At 48.5% G+C, this 18365-nt stretch overlaps 1 protein-coding gene across 1 annotated transcript in view; it reads left to right on the top strand.

Moving 5' to 3' along the window:
- Positions 1-18365, top strand: part of SRRM4 (serine/arginine repetitive matrix 4) — a 367949-nt gene that overhangs the window by 225707 nt on the left and 123877 nt on the right. Inside the window, exon 8 of the mRNA XM_070400012.1 lies at positions 16881-17109. Within this exon, the coding sequence (XP_070256113.1) occupies positions 16979-17109 (131 nt within the window). The 5' untranslated portion in view covers positions 16881-16978. The remainder of the gene's footprint in view (positions 1-16880; positions 17110-18365) is intronic.

Below are 18365 nucleotides of genomic sequence, written 5' to 3'. Positions count from 1 at the left end.
AATACAGATTGCCCATTTCATAGGAATGTTAGAAGAATTCAGTGAGACACTGAGTGCTAAAATGTAACAGAGTGAACACTGAATAAATGCATATTGTTCTTTTTGTGATAGAGGAGTCAGAAGAGTGAGTGCTAAGCTTCTCATGTTTTACCCAATTATGACAAGCCTTTTCATACTGCTGTGTCTTTGTCTACAGTGTCCCTTTTCCCTGGAATGCTCTTCCATCCCCTCTACCCAACTCCCTCAGTTTGATGACCTCCCACTCACCCTATTAAGACCTAACTCAACATTCACTTTTGAGGAGTCTTCTCTGATTCTCCCAAGCAGAATGAACTGCGGCCTCTATAAATCTCTACTAGGTTCCTCTTCCTTTCTCTATCAGCACTCTGAAATGCTATATTACAGTGATCTGATGACTCAACTCTCTTCCCAACTCCCAAGTAGGCTGGAGTTTTTCAGAACTAGAGAACACGCTTGAGTCATCAAAATGTTCCCTCAGTCAACAAGGACAACTTGTTAAACATTCACCAAATGTCTGAGTCAATGAATATTTAGTATATTAGTTACCTATTGATGCTTAACAATTCCCTCTCTTGAAACAACATCCTTATTATCTCACAGTCTTTGGATCAGGAGGCTGGGCTTGGTTTAACTGGGTCTCCTGCTCCGGGTCTCACAAGGCTGCCATCCAGGCATGGCCCAGGGCTTTAGCCGTCAGCCATCTCAAATGGGAAGGATCCACTTCCAAGTTTGCTCATATAGTTTTGGGTAGGATTCAGTTCCCTGCGGATTGTTGGACTGAGACTATTGAGCTGTTGGCCAGAAGCCTTCTTTGATTCTTTGCCATGTGGGCCTCTCCATAGAGCATTTCATAATACAAAACTGCCTGCGTGAGAGGAAGCAAGAGAGAGGACAAGAACAACGGCCAGGGAGAGTGCTAACGGGGGACAGTCAGAGTCTTTGGTAATCTAATCACAGAAGTGACATGCCTTTGCTGCATAGTCTGGTCATTTGAAGCAAGTCCCTAGATACAGCCCACACCAAGGAGAAGGGGCTTACACAAGGCTGTGAATGTCAGGAGGCAGAGATCCTGGGGGAACATGCCTGGAGTTGCCCAATACACTTAAAAATGCAGAATAAAACAGAGGGGAGAAAAGGTGGTGCCAAAGGGAGATGAGGAGGAGGGGGTGGAGAAGAAGAAATAAGAAGAAAGAAGGGAAAGGAAGAGGGCAGAAGGGGGTCAGTCATCAAACACTGGTTAGACATCCATTGTGTTCTCAGGAAGGTGGTCTATAAGAGACCCATGTGCTGTGCCGTGGCTCCTCCTGGGGTGGCTGTCAAGGTGGAGAGATGAAGCACCTACGTGAGGAATGACTACAGAGTAACTCATGGTCCTTTGTGGGTTGGGCTATGGGGTTCATCTGACCCCAAATGTTAGGAGAGCGAGAGGAAGGTGTATTCATTGGGTCTGGTATGCTGAGACGGGGAGTTTGAGCTGGGGCTGACAACATGGGGGAAAAATCAGAAGTGAGAGCCTTCTTAAGTAGAAGGGACTCTAAAATAACTGACATGGAGGATCCCAGAAGAGCATCAGTGGGACACAAGATGGTGGAAGCAGATGGAGACCAGGAGAAATTTGAGTTCTATTTGGTGGATGGCTAGCAGGGTTCGAAGGTGCTTGAGTGGAAGCAGTATTAAGTAGGGTTAAGCACAGAAGTTTGGAATTGGAAACACTGGCTTTCCAGTCCTCAACTCCGCCAGCTGTGCAAAGCTCCTTGGACAAAAATCCTCTGAGCCTCAGTTTCTTCATCTGTAACATAACATCTCTCTCATGTGTTTGTTGTGAAATGAAATAGTGCAGCAGAGTGCTTAACATTATGCCCGTCACATGGCATTACACTGCTATATGGCAGAGTTGCTGCCATTGTTGTTGTTATTATTATTACTATTTAAAGGGTGGGAACCTGATACCCTGAGAGATTAAGTTAAAGTTGTCAAAGTCTTCCTTTTAGTGGCAAAACATTTATTTGGCTTTTCCCCTGATCTCTTACTCATTGTGGACCATGACAGATGAGCAATGGGGACTTTAAAGTGACAGATGTGCCATCTAGGAAAGGACAGAACGGGGAGGGACAGAGGGAGACAGGACTGAGGAATGACCAAACAATGCCTGGAGTCACGGTCAATGGAGCTACAGAGGATTGAGGAACTGTCTTTACAGAAACGTAACTCTGAGGCCAAGGCGAGGGCAAGTTCCCAGAATTTGCCTGGGACATTGGCACAGTAACTCTCATTCAGAGGGAGGAGCCTGGCTGGGATTCCAAAGACAGGAGGGGCCTTGGAGGTCAGAGGTCGGAGGTCAATGGGATGGATGCCCTTCCTTGTACTGTCTTGTTATCCTTTGAAGGAGGTTGTTGATATGAGCAGTTGGGGGCGGGACCACTGGGAGGGTCTTCGACTTGAGTAAATTAAGATACTGAACCTCTGGATGGTGGGGTTATACCCTAGGTAAGTTAAAAAGTAGGGGAAGTTCGCTTGCTTGTTGCATCTATCATTTTGACCCGCAAACACTGTAAGCATTTTTATTCAGATCAAATGTGCCTCCCTGGCCATGTCCCATGCTGCGGTTCTTTCCTCTCCACTTCTTCCCATCCACACTTACCAGATGTGGGTTACATTCTCTCCAGTCCACTTTCTACTCTATTGTCTCATAAAGTGGTGGTTCTCATACTTTTGAATTTCAAGTGCTAGTGCATTTTCAATGAATGCACTTGAAACTTCCTTGTTGAGATAGAGATAAGATACAGAGATGTGGATGTGTCTCAACACATAGACTGCAAACTCTCCATTTTGTCAAATAAGTACCTTTTAAAAATTATTCCATAAACAACAAGTGCTATTTCTTATTCCAAACAAAGAAGAAAGGATAGTCTGACATAAAAGACAGTCTCTTAAAGGGAACAAGCTGAGCTTTCTGAGAAATGCCCCCTACGCCGACTTAATTTTGTGTGAGTCGACTGCCATTTGGAACCTGCAGTCATAGGTGGTTTATACTAACGTGTTAATGGTTTGGTAACATATTCATCTAGGACACATCAAACTCCTCCTATGTGTTAATCCCTGTGCTAAAGGCTGGACCCAAGGAGATGAAGGAACCTTGGTATCTGCCAACACATTCAGTCTTGACGGGAAAGCATCTGTGAATCATGCTGCTGATCCCAGTGTAATCCTCCAAATGACATGGGCATGGCGAGCAGTTTAGACAACTTGCTAAGGCTGGGCCGACGAGAAAGGTGAAGGAAGTTTCACGGGTGGGAAGGAAATGGAGGAAGGAAGGGCAGTCTGGACAGAAGGAACTGTCTGCTGAAAGGGAGAGGGTGTGAGTAAGCACTGCCATTTTTCTTGGCTTGACGGCATGCTAGGGGCTCTCACGTCAGCTCATTTTAATCCCAACCACAGCTCTGTAAGGTGGATGTTACCATTTTCATTTCTGCCGCACAGAAAGGAGGCTCAGTAGGGAACACCACTTGCTGGAGATCAAAGAGCGAGAGGCAGGCATGAGGTTTGAATCTGGCCCTGCCTGACATAAAAACCCATGGATTTAACTGCCTCATTGGCGCCCTCAGGAAGCCTCGAGGGCTCTCCTCCCTTATCCACACTCCTGATACTGCTTGTGGGGAAATGAGATGGGAAATGAAGGCTGAGGTTAAGATGATCCGTAGGTAGGGTTGCCAACTAAAATGCAAGATGTCAACAGACCAACACACTTACATTCCAGCCGGAACCTTCAGAACCCAAGAGCCATTTCTGCGAAAAGTTCTTGCTTCCCACGAAAACTCAAGTTCTCATTATAGTCAAGCTGGAGTTGGATTCCCAGTGAAGCAAGATGGCTTTAGGTTAGCCCCCTCCACCCACCCATCCTGTGAAAGAAAGAGCAGTCTCTCTGGTTTCTTATATGGAGAATGCCATGGAACAGACTGGGTCCTAATGTGGCAATGTCCCTAAGAGGACAGGGGGCAGGGCAAGGAGCCCTAGACCTTCTTACTATCTTGAGAATTCCACAGTCCTGTGAGGACTTCCTTGGTCTCCCACCTCATCCCCATTTTCTCTCCCACTCTAGGCAGCTAAGCCTCTGCTTTGCCTCCTATCCTGAGAATTCCTTTGTAGGGATTGGGGGCCCCCTCCAGCGGGAACTGGGAGGGAGCCCACTTTTGGAGCACTTAACAGCGACAAGAGCTTCCCTTTCTTTTCTTCTCCCTGTGATTCCACAAACAAGAGGGCTTTTAATCACAGAAAGCAGACTGGAGTGGAGTTTTTATCTAGAGCCATTCACCAAAGGGATCACATTTAGGTTGCCTTTGAAGAAATGAAAAAGAGTGGCTTCTCTTCCTTCATCGTTCCTGTCTGTCAGCTTTAAAAAACAAAAGACTGTTCGAAGGGAAAATGCTCCCCATGTGGAAAAGACATAGAAACTTCCCTGTTGGTTAAAGATGCATCATCAAACATTTTGGGCAAATTAAACCTAATGCTGGTCTACATAGTTTCTTTCTGTTTTTGTTCCGCCATTTTTCTGCCAACCCTGTGACCCAGAACTACACACTTTTTGCCCTTTGTATTGTTGGAGCTTCCTAGAATTTGGGGTCTGGTCATTGTGTTAACCTTAAGATTGCTTGGAAGTGTTGGCTGGTGCATGAGGAGAAAAAACGGATGCAGGCACTTTGGATACATTATCTCATGTAATCCCTCCAACAGTCCTATCCAATAAGTACCACTCTCCCCACTTTACAGATGAGGAAACTGAGGCTCATGGAGGTTCAGGTTAGATGAGGTAAGATGTGTGCTTTAGGGAGTGACGGCCATTGGGTGGGAGTTAGGGCAGGGAGGCAGATGCTGCTAATTTGACACCCACAGAAAGACTTGGTTGACTCCCCTTAGTTGCATTCTTTGCCTTCAGAATGACCCATCCACACTCTAATGACAAACCCAGAGCTACAATTGTAAATGTGGGTATTTCTCCCCTCCCCTCCACTCCCCTCCACTCCCCTCCCTTCCCCTCTCCTCTCCATAGTGGATCCTGTAGAGCAAATAAAAGTCTTCCCACCTTCCTGAGAGCTCAGAAGGAATAAGCCAAATGAGGCAACTTGCTCATTAGAAAATAGAGACTAGTATTTTCAAAATGCAGGTGTGCATGACATGTCGGTGCTGGTCAATGATGGGCTTGCTGACCACTTTGGAAAGGTCTCTGGATTCTCAGCCACAGGCTGCATCTGCTCACTAAGCGATTAAAAACATCGATAGGAAGCCACGGAGGCAGGCCGAGGAAACCTGCTCGGTCTGATAGATGTGGTTCTTTAACACAGCACCGTGGTCTACAGGGGTCAGCGCTTAAAATACAAAATGAAGACTTGGATGGGGGTTGGATGGGGGTTCGGGTTAAGGATGAGAAGGGAAAGGATTCAGTCAATCAAGTAGTTATGCTTATCGTGTGCCAGGACCTGTTCAGAGTGTTGATTTTGCAGCTATGAACATGACAGATGATATTTTCCAACCAAGAGTGTTCACTCTAGTAGATGGGAGGGGTGCAGACACATTGTTCCTTGTGTAATTACAATGCATGGTGATTGTTTCAAAGGGGCTGTGGGTGTGTGCAAGGGGAGGGAGCGGCCCTCGTTGGGGGTTGGGGAAGTCAGGGGCTGTACCCCAGGGGGAGGATTTTGAGTTGTGAGGGTTATATAACACTGTGATTGCACTTAACACCACTGAGTTGTAGACTTAAAAATGGTTAAGATGCTAAATTTTAGGTTGTGTATATTTTACCACAATAAAAAATGCAAAAGAAATAAAAAGTAGAAGGGGATTGGACAGATGGATCTGTAAGGTTAGTGATTCTGTGAACTTAACGTTGATTCTCCAGGCTGGGTAAGAAGCCACTGACTTTGCTGCTTATTTTCGGTGTACTCTCATGGAATGCCCAGCAGGCTCCGGGGCTGTCTGTATCATGTCCCGGGCAGTGCTCCAGAGCGCTCAGCCGGTCTGCGGCCGGTCTGTGGTGGGTCTTCTGTGTCAACATGAGAAAAAGGAAACAGTATGGACAATGTTGTGAAATCTTAGGCAAGTGAGATTTAGTCCATTTAGGAGCATATTCTTTATTCTGAGATCATGTCTTCCTCTCTCCTACATTTTGGGTACAAAATGTACTTCTTTTTTTTTTTTGCAATGATCATGATAATTGATGGTAATTGATTATTAATATTTCAAGAACTGTCTACACTTGAGAAATCTCACAGCCTCTATTTATTTCACTTATTTTTATTTTTAAAGTTATACTTGTTTGCAGAAACCTGACATCTAGGGGTGCTCATTTCTAACTTAGAAGGGGTCAAACGGCTGGAGTGGGGCCTAAAAACCTGCATTTCTCTCAGCTTCCCGGGAGATGCTGCTGCTGGTGTGCGCTGTGCCCAAGTTCCGTCTCACATCTGTGTCTTTGTCCTCCAGAGCTCGCTCCCTGGAGTGTCCCCCGCCCCCCCACCCCCCCGCCTCCTGCACCCGATACACCCGATAGCTCATACTTCAGGTCTCCGTTCTCCCTGATTCCCCAGACAGAGATGAGTGCTCCTTCTGTGTGCACCCCAGCCCTCTGCCTGTAGCCCAGGGGTTCCCCACCTTTTTTTGGCCACGCCCCACCTAAGCATCTCTAAAATCCTGATGCCCCCCACCCCATGACATATAATTCTTATTATTCAAAAAGTGAACTCCTGTTCACATGGAGGAAGCCTAGGCCATTAACTCGGTCTAAACAAGCTTCCAAAAAGAAGGTTGTGATTTCACGGCATCCATGAAAGAGAAAAATAAAAGAACAAAAAGACAGTTGAAGTATTGAGGAAGAAATCACTAAGAAATTGTTAAAAATAATATGAAGTGATATGAAAAAATAGCAAATAAAGTTTCAAAACATATAATAGAGAACTGAAATGCATAAATATGTCACAATATATATTTATATACTGTATATGAAGCCCTTAGAACCATAAGAAATGCAAGAAATTCAGTTAATAACTCATTCTTGAATTGCCCTCTTTAAAAATCAAATTACCCCCCTGTGGGGTGTGTACCCCACATTGGGAATCACTGGTGAAGTCCATGATATCACAGGTAACAGCACAGTCACTGCCTGTCTACCTTTCTATTCCCTCACCTGACCCCCCCCCCCCCCCCCGCCCCCGATTGTGAGCCTCTCAACGGTAGAGATATCGTCTCCTCATTGAAACCTCAGTGCTTGGTACAGCCTCTTGCACGCAAGTCTGTGCCCAATGCGTTTTGTAATTTGTTATAATAATGAGAGAGGGCACGTGACTTAAATTACTTTTCTGAGACTCAGCCAACGTTCTCCGTGGTTTGGGGGCCACATTAAGTGATCCATCGAGTAATACCCTGGCCTCCTTCAAATCGTGTAGAAACCCACAGAATTGTTTTTCCAGTCCATTCCACCTTCCTTCCTCCTAAGTTTCTGCAAGCAGGGAGGCTGGCTCTGTTGCTGAGTTTTCCCAGCTCCGTCTCTCAGGAGACCCTGTCCACCCCCTGAACCACTGGCATGGGTGCCCACTGGTCCAACACAGGCTCTCAAGTTACTGCAGGTGCCTCTGGTTCAGCATGACATGGAGCACGTGGGGTGGGTAAGAGCAGTAAGGTCCCTACTCGGGAGGCAGGTGCAGCCACAATGGTTAATGGTGAAGTATTTCCATTCACCTGGTGAAGAGCTGCTTCTCTGGCACCCCTCCAGAGTCCATTGTCAGCACTGTCCTGGCCACTTCATCCTTCCCCTGGGGCCCAGGCTGCCCTGTGTCCAGCGCCCATCTGCTGAGTCAGCTCCATGCCCTACTGGTTGCTAAGTATTTTGAATATCACTTCTGGGCTCAGAAAGACCTAGATCTAAATCCCAGCTCTTCTTCCATTTACCACCACCTGTGTGATCTTGGGCAAGGCTCGTTCTCTCTTTTGAGCCCCAGTTTTCTTGTTTGCAAAAGGGGGGCGTGTCATAATAATAGCTTCCTCCTTAGACTACTATGAGAAGGGAATACGGTTCGTGTAAAGTGCTTAAGCCCTTGCAAGGCAGATAGGAAGAGCTCAATACATGCTAGTTTCTGCTATTATTAAAATTACTGTTATGAATATTATAAGCAAAGAAAAGCTGCGGAGTGTCACTCCTGGGAAGATTCTTAGAGACGCTCAATCCCAAGCATCGACATAGAGATAAGGAGGACATGTACATGCACAAGGAGGCCTGGATGAGAGGCAGTTAGGAGTGCTGGTGTCTGTGGCACAAAGGAGAGCATTGACCTCAGACCAGTGATGGCGAACCTTTTGAGCTCGGCATGTCAGCATTGTGAAAAACCCTAACTTAACTCTGGTGCCATGTCCCATATAGAAATTTTTTGATATTTGCAACCATATTAAAAGAAAGACTTATATTTTTTATATTTATTTTATATATATATTTAAATGCCGTTTAACAAAGAAAAATAAACCAAAAAAAATGAGTTTGCGTGTCACCTCTGACACGCGTGTCATAGGTTCACCATCACTGCCTTAGACTGTAGTCATTCCACTTCTCTAGTTTTAAAGACTTTGGGGCATGAAAAGAACACATCTGTAGGCCAGATTCTTCTGTGGGCTGCCAGTTGACGCCCTCTGACAGGCCAATCCCTTCCTTTCACAGATGGGAAACTGAGGCCTGAGTCAGGAATGAGAGTTGCCAGAGTTCAGCGAGGACAGGAATGCTGGCCCTTCACACCCTCTGCATCTACAGACCCCCCTGAAGGAGATCGGGCTGGGAGTCATAGCTTGTTGCTCAGAGTCCTGAATAATAGACCTCGGGAATTCTCCATGAGGTCTAGTTGAGCGGGACATTTAAAAAAAAATAGCACCTATCACTTTTCTAAAGACAGAATCCTATGACATTTATTTTACTCTCAAAGAAAAGTAACCGGGAAAGGCACCGTGGACCCGTGACCGTTCTGGCTGTATCATCTCAGACAAGTCCCTTCCCTTATGTGGGAGCCTGCCGCGGAAAGTCAGTGGGAAGATGCAGTTATTCTGCGCTTTGGGGCTGTCAGCAGCCTGTGTGGAACCTGGCCTGCCTGAAAGGCCACCCAGTTTCCAGGAGGAAAATAATGCATTAACTACCGCGGTCACATCGCAACGCTGAGTATCGATTCGTTCGGTAATTATTTCGGCAACATCCAATCCAGGAGTGAGAAATGAGGGAAGCTGCTGCTGCAGGGAGCTGTCCCCAAGGCCCCTGCTGCAGACACACCCGGCTTCAGTTCTGCCTCCAGGCCTGCGGGGGCCACAGGCGTGTGTGCACGGCCCTGCTTTTCTCCTTTTGTGGCCTCTGTTTTGGTCCAAGCCAAAGGTCAGTTGCCTCTGTCTCTGCTTCAAAGTATTCCAGGAGAGAATTCGGTATTCCTTTCAGTAGAAAAGAAGTAACAGGCAAGACAAAGTAGTTACATTCAGAAGTTGCAGCCTGTCTTTAAAAGAGGGCGCGCTCGCACACGCACACACACACACACACACACGCACACACAGGCCCTCACAATGGAGGAGGGATGCTTTGGGATGCAAAACTGGATTCTCTTAGGCAAGTCCCCTTTCTACCTTCCTGTTTAAATACTACATGAGCTTAGTCAGTAGATGAGATGTCCGCAGTGTGTACATGCCTAATGTGTGTTGCTTGTAAGCAAAGGAGCCATGCTACACACCTCTGCATAAAAAGTCTGTTGAGCCCCGATCGGTTTGGCTCAGTGGATAGAGCGTCGGCCTGCGGACGGAAGGGTCCCAGGTTCGATTCCAATCAAGGGCATGTACGTTGGTTGCGGGCACATCCCCAGTAGGAGGTGTGCAGAGGGCAGCTGGTCGATGTTTCTCTCTCATCAGTGTTTCTAACTCTGTATCCCCCTCCCTTCCTCTCTGTAAAAAATCAATAAAATATTTTATTTAAAAAAGTCTGTTGAGCCCTGACCAATGTGGCTCAATGGTTAAAGCATCTGCCCTCAGACCAAAGGATCACAGGTTTGATTCCCGGTCAAAGGCAGGTACCTGGGTTGCAGGTTCAATTGCACACCCAGGACAGTCGGGCACATGAAAGAGGCAACCAATTGATGTGTCTCTCTCACATCAATGTTTCTCTCTCTCCCTCCCTCCCTTCTTCCTTTCCCCTCTCTCTAGTCCAATGCTGGCAGGCCCCTTTCCATTCCTGGAAAAGGCAGTCTGGCTATTCCCACAGGAAGATAATACAGTGTGTCCTGCACACTAGTGGTTTGACTACTACTTGAGAATCTCTGTAGCATCTTTGTCTCCGCTGTGCTCTTACTCTTTTTTTTTCCTTTTAATGGAATAATTTTGAATGAGAAGTATATTTTTCAGTGGAAGGATAAACTATAAGAAATTTTAAAAGTATATCTGGAGAGGGAAAGAGGGTGGGTGGGACAAGGTGTCTAGATTTGTCTGAATATACCTTTTTGGAAGTTTTGAGTTTAGAGCCATGTCAATATTTTACTTAATTAAAAAAGAAAGTTATATTTTAAAGCAACCTCTAACAATCAAAAGGCAAAGTAAGTAAATAAACCTCAATGTGATTTTATTCCAGTTGATTTTAAAACACATTAATTTGAATATACACCCAAGTGAGTGGTTAAAAAAAAGATCTTAAAACTGACTTTAGCAGTCACATTATAGGTAATAGTCTAAGCATGGTCATTCTGAAAGGGATGTGTGGGTATTATGGGGTTGAGGAAATGGGCAATTATGTTGGTGTCACTAAACTTGGATTTTTGGCGTGGCATAAAAGAGATACAAGTATAAGATTTATGATTAATGGGGCAAACCTGCAGCCCTTATTTGAGAGGAAATTATCAGTAGAAAGTCATAATATATATATTTTGTCCCCAAATAAAATTTCCTAGGTCTCTACTCTAAAAAGTCCTAGAAACAGTAACTAACCCAGTAGAAGTGAACAACCCTGGCAACCCACTCAAGGGAACCAGTGCCGTTTGGAGGAATGGCCCATTCCAGGTCTGGGCAGGAAATTTGTGAGTTGAGCTTGGAACATCTTGACATCTCAGCAAAAGAGAATGTTGTCAAAGGCTTCTCTGGTGCCAGAGGGCTCGGGAATCAATTGAATGGGCTGTCCGGGCTTCACGAAGACAGTTTCGCATTGATGAGAATACTAATAGCAATGAACTGCAGCCCGTCAGATATATTTAAATCTGCGTTTATCAGAAGGATAAAAACACATACTCAGTACTACCTTGTGAGGATGTTACCACACCATCTCTATATTTTTTAAACCAGTAAATAAAGAGAAAGGGTAATGTTTCTATTCTGCTTTTTCTGTCCTATTCAGACCCTGAGTTCCCCAAATACTAGTAGTTGATGAGGGGGTATTTCTCTGTAGAAGTGTTCCAGCTAATCCATGAAAAATGAATGATGGATTGGAGCTCACCACCACTTTGCGACCTCTAATAAATCCATAAATTAGGCAGAGATCCTCAGTGTCAGTTAGCATCACAAGCAAAGGAAAAGTCATACATTATTAACCTCCTGGTGAAATTTCTTTTGAACTTAAATCTGATTAAACTTTCTACATCTTACCATCACTTAACAGGAAATCAAGGGCTTAGAGAAACGTATTGTTGATGCCACAGGTGTGCAATCAGGAAAACACGGGTTATGGGAAACTGTACTCGACAGACAGCCAAGTTTCTAATAAAAAATAAAGAAGAAAGAACCCTGGTCAGTGTTGGTTGGGCATCGCCTGTGCACTGAAACATTGCTGGTTCAATTCCTGGTTCAGGGCACGTGCCCCGATTGCTGGCTCGATTCCCAGTCGGGGGCATGCAGGAGGCAGCTAATTGATGTTTCACTCTCACATTGATGTTTCTCTCTCTCTCTCCCTCTCTAAATAACAATAAAAAATCTTAAAAAAAAACATTTAAGAGAGCAAACATTGGCTATTTGGTGATATTAAGGAATTATTGTTAATTTTATCTAGCATCATAATGACAATGACCCTAAACTTAAAAAAAAAAAGCAGTTTTTATCTTTTAGAGATAATCCTGCATATTTACAACTGGACTAATGCAGTGTTTGGATTTGCTTCAAAATAATTTGGGAGTGTGGAAATCGGGTCAGAGTGAGATAAAAAATCAACTGTAGCCCGGCCACAGTGACTCAGTTGGTTTAATATCATCCTGTGCACCAAAAGGTTGCCAGTTCAATTTCTAGTTGGGGGCACATAACTGGGTTTTGGGTTGGGTCCCCAGTAGGGGCATGTACGGAGGGCAACCAATCAATGTTTCTCTCTTCCTTCCTCTCTCTAAGCATATCCTCAGGTGAGGATTTTTAAAAAATCAACTATGGATTGTAATGGTTGAAATTGGAAATGGATACACAGGGGCTCATTATACTAGTCTCTTTACTTGGTGCTATACATGTTACACACATGTAGTACACAAGTGGTGACTAGAACATAGTAACATAATAACATACACTTGATAAGTGAAGCTATTTTTATCTGAGATAACTATGAATGTATTTGTCTTGTAGAATCTTGGAAATTATGCAACTAGGGAAGGAGAATTCCTGGTTTATCTCTGTTAGTCCAGGGGCATTTGAACCCGTGTCTACCTATATTCTAGGAGAGGAATCTACACTAATAAAAGAGAAACATGGTAATTAGCCTACGACCGCTACCCTTCCCATTGGCTAATCAGCATATCCTTATGCAAATTAACTGTCAGCCAAGATGGCAGCCAGCAGCCATGCACTGAAGCGAGCAGGGAGGCTTGCTTGCTCCAGTTTCTGAGGACTCCAACGTTCCCCGCCTAACTTGCCGGCCTCTCAACTGCAACTCTAAGCAACTATGTACTATGTTGCAAATATAGAAGCTAAACAAAACCCCAGAAACCGGCTTTCAGTCAGCCCCGGACTGCAACATTGTATCAATGTTTTCAGCAGTGAGGCCTCAGAGCTAAAGCTGGCCCAGAATAAAAAAAGAAAAAAGAAAGAAAACAAGGAGCGGTTGGGAGCTTTTAGTCACCTGCCAGCCGGAAAACAGCCCTGAGCCCCTCAGCCAGCCTGGCCAGGCACCCCAGTGGGGACCCCCACCCTGATCCAGGACACCCTTCAGGGCAAACCAGCCGGACCCCACCCGTGCACCAGGCCTCTATCCTATATAGTAAAAGGGTAATATGCCTCCCGGCATCGGGATCAGCGTGCCAGGGGGCAGCGCCCAAACCTCCTGATCTCCCTGCAGCTCTGTGTGTGACAGGGGGCATGGCCACAACCTCCCTATCTGCCCTGCTCTGTTCGTGACAGGGGAAGGCGCCCCAACCCCCTGATCAGCCCTGCTCTGTGCCTGATAGGGGGGAGCTCCCCAATCCCCTGATTGCCCTGCGGCTCTGTGTGTGACAGGGTGCAGCGCACCAACCCCCTGATCGGCCCTGCTCTGTGTGTGACAGGGTGCAGCGCTCCAACCTCCCCCACCCCCCATGGGCCCTGCTCTGTGTGTGACAGGGTAGAGCCATAACCTCTCCATCGGCCCTGCCCCGAGTGTGACAGTGGCGGCGCCCCAACCCCCTGATCGGCCCTGCTCTGTGGGTAATAGAGGGTGGCGCCCCAACCCCCCTCCACGGGCCTTGCTCTGTGTGTGACAGGGTAGAGCCATAACCTCCCCATTGGCCCTGCCCTGAGTGTGACAGGGTGCAGCGCCCCAACCCCTTGATCCGCCCTGCTCTGTGTGTGACAGGGGGCGGTGCCCCAAGTCCCCTATTGGCCCTACTCTGTGAGTGACAGGGGGGAGCTCCTCAACCCCCTGATGGGCCCTGCTCTGTGAGTGACAGGGGGCAGCACCCCAACCCCCTGATTGGCCCTGCTCTGTGAGTGACAGGGGGCGGCGCCCCAACCCCCTGATTGGCCCTGCTCTGTGAGTGACAGGGGGCAGCGCCCCAACCCCCTGATTGGCCCTGCTCTGTGCGTGACGGGGTGGCGCCACAACCTCCCCATCGACCCTGCCTTGAGTGTGACAGGGGGCGGTGCCCCAACCCCCCAGTCGGCCCTACCCTGAGCGTGACTGAGGGTGGCATCGCAACCTCCCGATCTGCCCTGCTCTGTGCATGACGGGGCGGCGCCCCAACTCCCCAATCAGCCCTGCTCTGAGCCTGACCAGGGCCTGCACTTAGGGATTGGGCCTGCCCTCTGCCACCCGGGAGCAGGCCTAAGCCAATAGGTCGTTATCTCCCGAGGGGTCCCAGACTGTGAGAGGGCACAGGCCGGGCTGGGGGACCTCCCTCCCCCCCCCCCCCCCCCCAGTGCACAAATTTTTGTGCACCAGGCCTCTAGTGGATAATAAACAGCATAGGTGTGATTCAGATTAGACACAAGGTACAGCCTTCAAGAAGTGAGGATTGGTAAACCTTGAGTAATGAAATCATTCCCCCCCCAAAAAAATGTCTATATGAAAAAATACAGAATCCTATAGTTTGAATAATTTAGTCTGATCCTTTTTAAAGGCACAAAGAGAGATGAATTGGTCTCATTATCATATTTCGTATTATTCTGGTAATTATTTGAATCATTTATTATTCACTGGACTTTTAGAAATGGGTCCAGACTCAATATCCTGATGTCCCTTAATGCTGATGAACAATGATTAGCCATATTGTGCTGTTTAGGTATCAAAGGGGGTGATGTTATGCAAATAGAGACTTTATTAACATTGCAGGAACTTCGCATGGGAACTGGCTGGGAAATGTTAATTGATCTGTGGAGGTAGGGACCCAGCTACCTCTTCCATGCAGGTGACTCAGCTCCCACTCCTAATGTCATGACTAAGGCTGAGTTTAAATATCCCAGGCTGTTACAGAGCCAGCTCTCAAAGGCTTTAAAATGAAAACGTCAGGAAGTAGGGCCCGAGAGCCAAGGGCAGTGGGGATCTTTGAGAGGCAGGAGGGGATGGGAGAGGTGGAGCCCAGTCTCTAGTTTTCTTTACCTCCAAGCTCCCCAGCCCTAAGGAATCCCACCTCCTGGCAGCAGCAACCCACTCTAAGAAGCTAGCAAATGCATCTCTAGTTGTCGACCAGAAGGGGTCACTGCAGAGCGAGCAGCGCTCGCAGGCACTCACATAAACCGACTCCAATATCCAATACACATATGTATATCCAGAGTAGATGCGCTTCTGGACCAGAGCCCGGTGACCTCAGGGTTCTTTTTCCTTCTCCTTCCCCATCTTGTTCTGTCTGCGTTCCTCCTCCCCTTCCCAACCCACTTCCCTCCTGTTCCCTTTTAAAGAATTCCTGAAGTTCACATTGCTTTTGGGGTTCCTGGGTCTCCATAGCTATCAGAGAGAGCGGGGCTTTGTTAGAGCCATGGTGGAGACCTGGTGCTAGGCGCTGGGAGGCCTTTAAGAATTGGCGAGTTTTCCTTCCAGGAGTCTGCAGCCTGGGGAGTGAGAATAGCAACTCTGCTGAGATTAAAGGGCTCCAGGGGAGAGATGAGCTAAGGGGTCCTACAATTACCTCTTTTTCTTAATGAAAACCCTGAGGGTGAAAGTAGAAAAATTCTTCTGCCAAAACCCTCTGTGGCTAGGGTTTATTTGTGGTTCTGAGCTTCCACTTTCAGGGATTAGCGTTGAACTGGGAAGTGGTAGAAGATCGAGGAAGAGCTCAAAAAGTAACTATCCCCCCCCCCACCCCAATCCTCAGAGTTCCCCCTCAAATCCCTCCCCCGAAAGCTTTCTTCTCCAAAACAGACTCCCCTCCCGAGACAAGCTGTGTTAAGGAAAGTGGCTGTAGCCGAATTCCCAGGAGCGGATGGGATGCGGTGGGGCGGGGTGGGGTGGGTGCTCTTCGCTGTGGACTGCTAGGCAGCGGGATGGTGGACTGGCTGGCTGCGAGGCACAAAAGCGCCGCGTGCACAGATGTGATGCTGCGCCCCTCTGCGGGGCGGGGGGGGGGGGGGGGGGGGGGGAGCGGGGAGTGGCTTGGCAGATGGCGAGAAGCCGTGTTGGTGACGGATTGTCCATCCAACGGCACTTTCTGGGTGGTGGGGATCTCGAGGCCCTCAGGCACAAAGGGGAACACAGGGGACCCCCCCTCTCCCGTCTCTGGCCTAGGCAGTCCCTCCCAGAAGTGTGTGGGGTGGGAGAGATTGGCTTGAGCGGAGAGATTAAGTTTTTACTCTCCCCTTCCATAGGAGATCCGCTTTGAGACTTGCCAAGGGGCTGGGAAGGGAGGTGGCCGCCTGGATCACACCCAGGAGCGGATGGAGGAAGGCCTGCGATAGTGGGGGAGGTGAGAGGGCTGGGAAGCAGGATCTGCTGCCTGGTTCCGTTTGGGGTGCCGAAGGCTTTTCCTGGGGTCAGCTCCGCAAGTCTGCCACCGCGGGGCCCTAGTGACAGGCGCACGCCCCGCCCTTTCTCCTCCCAGGACCCGCGGGCTTTTGTTATGCAGATGGCGGCGGAGGGCTGAGCCGGAGGAGGCGGGAGCTGGTGGGGAGGAGGAGACAAGGGGAGGGAGGAAAGTGCAGCTTGCGCGACCAGCCTCCTCTTCCAACGTCACATTGTGAGAGAGACAAAACCCAGCGCGCCCGAGCTCACACGCGCACGCACACACAGACGACCCGGGCGCCTCTCCTGTCCTGGCGCCGCAAGAAAGCCAGCCTTTCCTCCCTAACTGGGGCGCGGGGCTCCGCAGGCTCAGCGCGCAGCCCCAGCCAACCCAGAAGCCGAGAACGCCGGGGACAAGCCTCCTTTCTCCCCCGCCTGCCCGGCTGAGGCGCCCCACCCCCCGCCCTGAACCCCGATCTTTCCCACCCGATCCCTCTAGGTTTCACGTGGACAGAGCCCAGAGCCGGGTGTGCCCCGGTTTGGAATCATCGTTTCAGCACTTCGGACAGCGCCCCGGGAGTGGCCCTTGGGTTGGCGATGGCGAGCATTCAGCAAGGCGAGAAGCAGCTTTTTGAGAAGTTCTGGCGAGGAACCTTTAAAGCGGTGGCCACCCCGCGTCCTGAGAGCATCATTGTCGCCAGCATTACAGCCCGCAAGCCTCTGCCAAGGTAATGACCTCCTTCTTAAGGGGGAGACCCTGATGGGCCCCCTTTCTGGCCTGTGCCTGAAGGGTGGATGCAGACAGCTGGGCCAGTGTGCCCGTCTTTCCGGTCACTACTTGCTCTCTCCCGCTGGAACATGGGGACTAATTGCTTGCATGGGCTTGGAGCTGGTGAGAAGGGACAGGGAGTCTTTAGCAAGGAGCAACACAACTGTCTGCTGACCTGGCAGCTTCTGGTCAAGAGGTTTTACTTGCTTAGGGTGGGTAGTGTAGGTGGGATAGGACTACTGAGAAACTTTTCTTGGTATCCCAGAGCTCAGAGCAGGGGTGGGGAGGAATGGTGGGTTTGAGGTGGCTGGAGGTGTTGTACAAAAAGAGATGAGGGTTGAACCAGCTGAAGCAGTGTTCAGCGCTAGTGGCACACTTCTATACTCAGCTCCAAAACTAGCGAGCTCTGAAGGTTTTGACACAAGCCCATATGCTGGTCCCTCCAATACACCCCAAATAGCACCCTGCTCCGTGCCTTTCTGGCTGCTGTTGCTGCTGAATTCGGTCGTCGCCAGCATCCAAAACCAGGAACGGAGCTCAAGAGTCAGGGAGGAGCCTCCCAAGATCACAGGGATGGTCTTGGGAGAGTTTTATCTGGTCTTTCAAAAAGGACCCAAGTGCAGGCATGAGAAGGGATCCATAGGTGCTGGTGGACACAGTGTGAGAGGGGAAGGTAAGGGAGAAGTGAAAGGGATGCAGAAAGAGGGAGGAGAGGATGTGAGGTGGACGGAGAGAAGGCTGAGCAACAGGGAAACATTCCAGGGTGGAGAAAACCCAATTCTTTTCATGAATTGCTCAATCTAGAGGAGTTTGAGAATGAAAGGGAAAAGGCTGTGCCCTCTGCCAGGGAAAACCAAGGCAGTATGAAAACTCATCATTCGCTGGTGGTGGATGAGCGGTTTGCTGGGAGATAAAGAAGGAAGTGGACCAGGGGAGACTGCTTGGAGGATTTATTAATCCTGGCAGGCTACATTAAGGGAGTAGATTGAAAATATGTCTGGGGAAGTGCTTCAGACAGGATGCCCGTCCTGGTACAACTGAACCTGAACTTTCCAGCGGCCGAGGGCTGGAGGACCGGCAGGGAATCGTACCTAAAATCAAACTCGGCCTGGAGAACTTTTCAGGGTCTGGAAGGGGCCCGGCTCATCTCGGTCTTTAGAAAAATGGGTGCCCCCCATTGGGAATGGGTGGATGTGGTGAGGGGCCAACAGGGTG

Source organism: Myotis yumanensis, unplaced genomic scaffold (assembly GCF_028538775.1).
Source record: "Myotis yumanensis isolate MYYU_CA2020_CCGP unplaced genomic scaffold, mMyoYum1.0.hap1 SCAF_19, whole genome shotgun sequence".
Taxonomy (NCBI): domain Eukaryota; kingdom Metazoa; phylum Chordata; class Mammalia; order Chiroptera; family Vespertilionidae; genus Myotis; species Myotis yumanensis.
The sequence above is the reverse complement of the archived record's forward strand: the minus strand, read 5'-3'. Positions and strand labels throughout refer to the sequence as shown.